The 7,265-nt window shown below is 59.5% G+C and overlaps 1 protein-coding gene across 1 annotated transcript; it reads left to right on the forward strand.

The window, feature by feature from the left end:
• The first annotated feature begins 703 nt into the window (after positions 1-703).
• Positions 704-3,560, forward strand: AP5B1 (adaptor related protein complex 5 subunit beta 1). The gene is made up of 2 exons (XM_004383910.2): positions 704-882; positions 978-3,560. The coding sequence occupies exons 1-2, from the start codon at positions 709-711 to the stop codon at positions 3,459-3,461; spliced, it is 2,658 nt and encodes an 885-aa protein (XP_004383967.2). The 5' UTR covers positions 704-708; the 3' UTR covers positions 3,462-3,560.
• The last annotated feature ends 3,705 nt before the right edge of the window (positions 3,561-7,265 follow it).

Here is a 7,265-nt window from a genome sequence, read left to right on the forward strand (position 1 = left end):
CGGGGCTGCGGTCCCCCCAGAGGAGCCTGGCGTCGCAATCCCGGTGCGCGGGGACCCGGTATCCGGAAGCCCGGACCCACCCAGCTTCACCGCCTCTGCCTGGGCCCGCGGCGGTTTCGGGGAAGGGGGCCTACGAGCGGAGGGACAGTTACTCAGCCCCAGCGAAACCGGCGAGTCGGCACCTGCAAGCGGGCGGGGAGGTGGTGGCCCCGTTACGGCTCCGCCCCCCGCCACGCCCCGCTGCCTGCCAGCCCGGAAGGAGCCAGCCGGCTGAGGCCCGTGGCGGCTGAGTCAGGCGGTGAGAGCTGCCGGCCCGTTACCGCGGGCGCCGGGGGCCCGGGCGGCGCTGTGGTTTCGGTGCCGGGCGCGGGCAGGCGGCCTAATGAGCTCTCGGCACGCACCCCGCGCCGCGCCCCGCCCGGCGCCTCACCCTGCTCGCCCGTCCCGTGGGGACCCTGGCGACCTGCGGCGGCGTCGTCCCCCGAAACCTGCCGGTTTATTCTTGGGAGCTAGGCACGGGAAGCTTTGCTGGAGTCTGCGCGTGGCCGAGGGTGGCAGGGATCTCAGACGGTCCTGGGTGACAGCAGCCCCCTCGGGGACGGTGGGGGGGCTGGGAACCGGACTGGCGGCCGCTGGCGCCCTCTGGCGGCCGCAGGGCAGCGCGCGTCTTCCCGGCCGCGGCCGCCGGCGTAATCCTCCCGCTCTTCTATGCAGGGACCCTTGTGCCTGAACATGGGGCCCCTGAGCCGGGAAGCCTGGGCCCAGCGCCTGGGCGCCTTTCGGGCCAGCCCGTCCGCTTTCATGGCAGGTCCTGAGGGCGAGGGTTTGGGTCGCGACCTGCTGAGTGATCTGCGGAGTGAGAAGCTGACCGAACAGACTAAGGTAGGCCCCGCACGCTTCCCCTGCCTTGGCCCTGTGGACATTCCAAATCTCCAGGCCATGACCCTGATCTTCGTGATTCCCTCCCAATCCCCCAGGTTTCCTTGCTGGCCCTGAGCTTGGAGTTCCCAGCCCAGCTGTGGCCCGATGCCTCTGCTGCAGAGGCAGCTGCCACCTTCCTGCTGGACACCCTGGTCCTCCTATCCCCACGGCCCTCAGCTCTCCGGCGGCCCCTGCTGCTGGCGGCCACCACAGCCCTGGTGGCAGGAGGCGCGCTGGGCCCCACCTCAGGAGCCTCTGGCCGCCTCCTGCCCCTGCTGCTAGGCCTGGCCTCTGGTCGAGATCTGGGTCGGGGCTTTGGACCAGCCTCAGAGCAGCGCCCCCTGCAGGCCACAGCGTGCGAGTGCCTGCGGGAGCTAGAGAGCTGTCAGCCGGGGCTGCTGGGGGGCTGCCTGGGGCTGTTGCGGGGCCTGCTGGGGCGGGATGGTCCGGTCCAGCCACTCAGCCTGCTGGTCGCCCTTGTTCTGCGCAATGTCTTGGTGGCACAGGCCAGGGCTGGGGCCAGCCTGCGGGGCCTGCTCACAGCTGGGGACGCCTCCACTGGGGGCGGCCCCTGTCCCTGGGATTGGACACTAGCTCAAGAAGGGGATGTCCACTTACAGCCCCAGGCCCCCAGCTGGCTGGCAGCTGAGGAGGGGGAGCATGGCCTTGCAGCGCTAGAGCCCAGTCCTGAGGAGGCCCGGGAACTGCGGGCCACAGTGGCCCAGCTCCTGGATGCCTCCTACCTGCTCGCTCCTGTGGCCCAGGCCCAGCTTCTGTGGCTGCTGGGATGGGGCCTGCGGGGCCTGCGGGGCCAGCCGCCAGCACTCTTCAAGCCACAGCTGGTACGGCTGCTGAGTACAGCACAGCTGACCCTACTGCACGCCGTTCTGGCGCTCAAGGCGGCCTTTGGCGAGGCCCTGTTCACCGCCCAGGATGAAGCTCTGCTGCTCCACCGGCTCACCGTGGCTGCCCAACACCCGGCCCTGCCATCGCCCACCCACCTCTTCTACCTGCACTGTCTCCTGAGCTTCCCTGAGAACTGGCCACTGGGCCCCGCGGGTGAGGAGAGCACCCCACTGCTGCTAGGGCCCCAGCTGTGCCAGGGCCTCCTGCCCAGTCTTCTGCATGACCCACTGGCTCTCCTGGCCCGCCTGCACCTGCTGTGCCTGCTCTGTGCCGAGGAGCAGGAGGAGAAAGGCCAGGCTGAGAGCCTCCGGCACTACCTGGAGGAGCTGCTGGCTGGCCTTCGGCGGAGGGCCGCCCTGGCCAGGAGCCCCCGGGCCTTGGCCACGCTCTGCTTCCAGGCCTCGTACCTGGTTGCCTGCTGCCTGGCTGGGCAGCCCACAGTGCTGACTCCTCTGATCCATGGACTGGCCCAGCTGTACCAGGCCCGGCCCGCCCTGGCCCCCCATTTTGTGGACCTCTTGGATCGGGTGGGCCCTGAGCTGGGGGAGCCGCTGAGAGGAGTGTTGCGGCAGGAGGTGGTGTCCGGGACAGGCAGGGATGGCGCCCTTCGCTGGCACCTGCAGATGCTGGCGAAGGTGGCGGAGGGGGATGCCCAGAGTGCCACCCTGCGCTTCCTGCAGGCTGCAGCTGGCCACTGCACTGACTGGGGCCTCCAGCAGGCCCTCTTACAGGTCTGTCGGACCCTGCTGCGGTCAGGTGGGGGCAGTGGCCTGGCAGACTTGCTGCAGGCGCTGGCTGGGCAGCTGGAGGACCCTGACGGACGAGACCATGCTCGCCTCTACTACCTCCTCCTGGCCCACCTGTCAGGGCCCAAGCTGGGGATGGCCCTGGGCCCCTCGCTGGCCGCACCTGCATTGGCTTCCTCCCTGGTGGCCGAGAACCAGGGCTTTGCGGCGGCGCTGACGGTGCAAGAGGCCCCGGCCTCGCTGCGGCTGAGCGTGGGGCCCCGCCGGTTCGAGGGCCCTGGCCCAGTGCTGCCGCTCCAGGTGGAGGCGCTGCAGCCGCTCTACTCCCTGGAGCTGCGCTTCCGCGTGGAGGGGCAGCTCTACGAGCCCCTGGGGGCTGTGCATGTGCCCCGCCTGTGCCCCGGCCGCCCTGCCCGCCCTCTGCGCCTGCCTCTGCAGCCCCGCCGCCCGGCCCCCACCCATCTGGGTGTCCGCGCCCTCTACACCACGCCCGCCGGCCTCACCTGTCACGCCCAGCTGCCGCCCCTGCAGGTGAAGTTCTCGGACCTGTTTCTGCCATTCCCACAGCCCCCCGAGGGGGCGAGGCCGGGCTTCTTTGAAGAGCTCTGGGCCTCCTGCTTGCCCAAAGGCGCCGAGAGTCGCGTGTGGTGCCCGCTAGGACCACAGGGGCTGGAGGCCTTGGTGTCCCACCACCTGGAGCCGTTTGTGGTGGCCGCCCAGCCCCCCGACAGCTACTGTGTCGCCATCCGCCTGCCTCCTGCTTCCAGGCTGCTGCTGCGGCTGGGGGCGGCCCAGGCAGACGGAGTGCCTGTGGCCCTGCGGACCGACGACTGGGCCGTGCTGCCCTTGGCGGGAGACTACCTTCGGGGACTGTCAGCTGCTGCCTGAACCCGTGGCGGGGCCAGGTGGGGCCAGGTATGGGGGCTTGCCTGAGAGAGGCGGCTAGAGGCCAGGCCTTACCCCATTTGCTACTTTTCATTAAAAAACCTGCGCTCACCAGTGCCCTGCCCTGCCTTGTGTCCTTTTGGGCCCTGGTCGGGTGGGAGTTACAGGCCCTAAGAAAGCTTCCAGACTAAGAACCCCAGGATGGTAGCGTGTGCCAGAATTCTCCAGAATCCCCATCCAAGGCAGAGAACTATCTACCTCTCCACGTCCCCCTGACCTTACCCAAGGCCACCCAGCAATTTAGGAACAAGGCCAGAGCTGGAACTGGGGCTTCCTGGCCCATGGGCTGGCATTGTTTCCAACTCCCAAGCTGGCAGAGCTCCTACCACAGGGCACTGAAATGGGAGAGGAGGCTGAAGTAGCCAGGTGCCCCTTCCCTGGGGTGGGAGGCCTCCCCAGGCCTGGGACCTATGTGGCCTGAAGCCAGTTCTAGGAGGGGCTAGTTAATAAGGTTTAGGGGCTGAGAGGGTGCCACATAAAAAACCAAATTTGTTGTCTTCTAGACAATTTTGACATATGGCAATCCCATCCCGCATGGCTTGGGCTAAAGCCAACCAGGCTTTCCCTGACCCTAGCCTCCTAGAAACCCAACCTGTGCTTAGGAGTCCCCCCAGGTAAGAAGAATTAGTCCCATTTTTTTCAAATATGCGAGAGACTTAGGATTCAGGTTTACTGAGGCCAACTCTGTTGCCAGGCACTGAGCTGGTGTTTTCCACATATGTTGCCTTATTTGATCCTTGCAGTAGCTCTGCAGTTGAGGAAATCTGTAGGTCAGAGAGGTTGAGTGACCTGCCTAAGGTCACCCAGCTGGTTGGTGATAATGTTTTGTCATCCTGTAGCAGGTTTCCATCCCCTCAGCATCAGAGCAGCTCTGCAGGGCCACAGGAACCAAGAGTCCCCAACCCTCTGCCCTGGGCCAACCCCCAGCACATGAGGAGGCAACAGGCTGCAGAGCTGGGTGGGAGAATGGCCACGGCTGGGCTTTAATGGTTTGCGGAAAAGGCCTTTTTGCTGCCCCTACCTCTCTGGCTTCCAGTCCCCAGGTTCCTATGAGCTAGTCTTGCCCCCTTCCCTGACCGGGGTGAGCTAGGAAAGGAAAGACAGCCTGGAACAAGTGGGAGTTGTTATAAGTAGGAGTCAGGAGACCTGTCCCAAGCTCAAGTTCTGGCTGGAACTTGCTCTGTGACCTTGGGCAAGTTATTGCCAAATCAGGAAGGGTCCAGTTCTACGAAACTGAAACTCCTCCAGCTGTTTTAAGCAGAAAGGGATTTAAGACACAATCAGGTACTGACAAAGGCCCTGGAAGGCTTTGGGAAGTGGGCCCCCAGGAGACCACCACTAAAAACCAAAAAAACCAAACCCACTGCTGTTGAGTCAATTCTGACCCACAGCAATCCTAGAGGACAGAGTAGAACTGCCCCATAGGGTTTCCAAGGAACTGCTGGTGGATTTGAACTGCCGACCTTTTGGTTAGCAGCCTTATCACTTTACCACTGGGCCACCAGGAGCTGTTGAATTCCAGAAGATACTGCCATGCCAGCCATCCAGCTCCTCACAAAACCCAGGAAGCTGCCTGGACACTGGAACACAGGCTGGGGTGGCCACTGCTGCCTCTTGACACCCACACAGCCAGAGACCTGGCGCTGCTGACTCTTTCCACCAATGGACCTCCAGGGCAAATGGCCCACAGCCTCATTTCACTTATCCACATTGTTCAGAGTGCAGCTAGTTAGTGGATCTATTTCTCACGCAGAACTCTAGTGGCAAAGGAGTTGGGAAAATGTAGTTGTTTTTTTTTCAACTTCAGATGCAGAAGGTGATGTTAATCATCAGCCTAAGATTCAGTTAACTGGTCCATGTAAACACTGACCATCCATCCTTTCGTCTCTGCCCTCTCATCCATGCATCTGTCCCATTTTATCCATCTACTCTTCCAGTGCTGGACTCCAGACAACCTCCAATTTACCCTGCCCCAAGTGTGCTGCAGTGAATATTTTTATATAGCTCCATATGGACCTGTATGATAACTGTTCTAGGATACATACCAGGAGCAGAGTTGCTGAATCATAGGGCATGGATAAGCTTAATTTGACTAAGTAACATCAGTGTAAAGAAAATTTTTTGCTTCGCATCCTCAGTATGCCTAGGAAAGCATACAAAGAGGTGAGGGTAGGGTGTGAGTCAACCCACAATGTCCGCCACAGTCCACCCATTTGCATACTCAATATTCAAACATATTTGGTGCAGGGCAGTGGGTTTCTCTTTTTATATGGCCTTTCTGGCCATGGTCTTGTAACTCCCACAAAATGAGTGGGTAGATCTATGCAAATAAGATGTAAAACTTTTGCTGGCTTTGGCTGGGATAGGCAAATAAGGTGCTTGTGACCCACCGAGGGGATTGGTCAGTTTTGCCATCCTGCTAGGCTTAAAAAGAGTCAATCCTAGAGGTTAAGGGGGGACTTCATTACCATCAAGAAGAAGAGCCCGGAGTGGAGCGTGTCCTTTGGACCCAGGGTCCTTGCGCAGACAACCTCCTAGACCCAGGAGACAGCTGTAACACTTGAGGCAGCAGTGGCACAAGACGACAGCAGCATGGCACCAGCAGACAGCTGCAGCGGGTTCACCAACCTACCGAGCAAGAGAGCTGAGGCTTCTTGGCGGAGTAGGGTGCCTCCGGGCGCTTACTGGCGAGTTAAAGAGTTGTAATACTTGCCCGAGCAGGGCTGAGGCCAGGCCCAAACAGGGCCTGGTAGCAGAGGCCTGCCTGCGGGCATGGCCGAGAAGAAGCTGTCTTAACTGAAGAATCATATCCTGAGTAATTCCTGATCCTGAAGTGTAACCTGTTACTTCTCTAATAAACCCATGAATCATGAGTACAGTCTGTGAGTTCTGTGTAGGCATTACAATGAATTATCAAACCCAGCAGAGAAGTAGAGTGCCATGGGAGGGATGGCTGGTGTCAGAATTGGTAAAAAGATTGATGAGTGGAGGTATGTCTGACCCCCGCCTCATAGGAATCAGCCTTGGGCTGATGCTAATGTTGATTCTCCTCCCCTCCTCATGAAGTTAGAGGAGCTCTGACCCCCCTATTTTACATCTGCTCATCCTTAAACTTCCCAAGATAAAATAGCCACAACAACATGCTCCTGCCTAACTATCTCTCATACAACCAAAAATTATTTCCTAAAGAGTAGACCCCAAATCCCACCGGTCACTTTGGCCTCCTGTGTGGATGTTTCTGATGTTCACCAATTACTGGTTCTCTACTTCCAGAAACAGTAGTACCCTTCCCATCCCCTCAAAGTTAGGTCTGGCCAGGAGAGGCTCTCTGGCTAGTGAAACGTGAAGGGTGTCAGTTCTGGGACAAAACATTTCCTTGCCATTGCTCAGCTTGCCAGTCATGGCCTCTGTGGGAGCACATGTTGATATGGAGATGTTGTATAGCTTAGTCGTTATCTCTTCTTGATAAAATGGAGCAAATGCACTGAATTACGCAGCTACTTATCAATAGCACGCACTTTAGATGAGCCAGGTGGGAGCAAGGCTAGTTAATATACATTTTACATGCAAGGAAGAAAGTATGGGTCCTCTCTTACGCAATTGGCCATAACTAGGGTTGCCAGATTTAACAAATAAAATCACAAGAGGCCCAGATAAATCTGAATTTCAGAGAAACAATGAATAATTCTTTAGTATAAGTATAGCCCAAATATTGCATGGGACATACTTATACATGTATATATATAT

This window comes from Trichechus manatus, unplaced genomic scaffold (genome assembly GCF_000243295.1).
Source record: "Trichechus manatus latirostris isolate Lorelei unplaced genomic scaffold, TriManLat1.0 scaffold00113, whole genome shotgun sequence".
Lineage (NCBI taxonomy): Eukaryota > Metazoa > Chordata > Mammalia > Sirenia > Trichechidae > Trichechus > Trichechus manatus.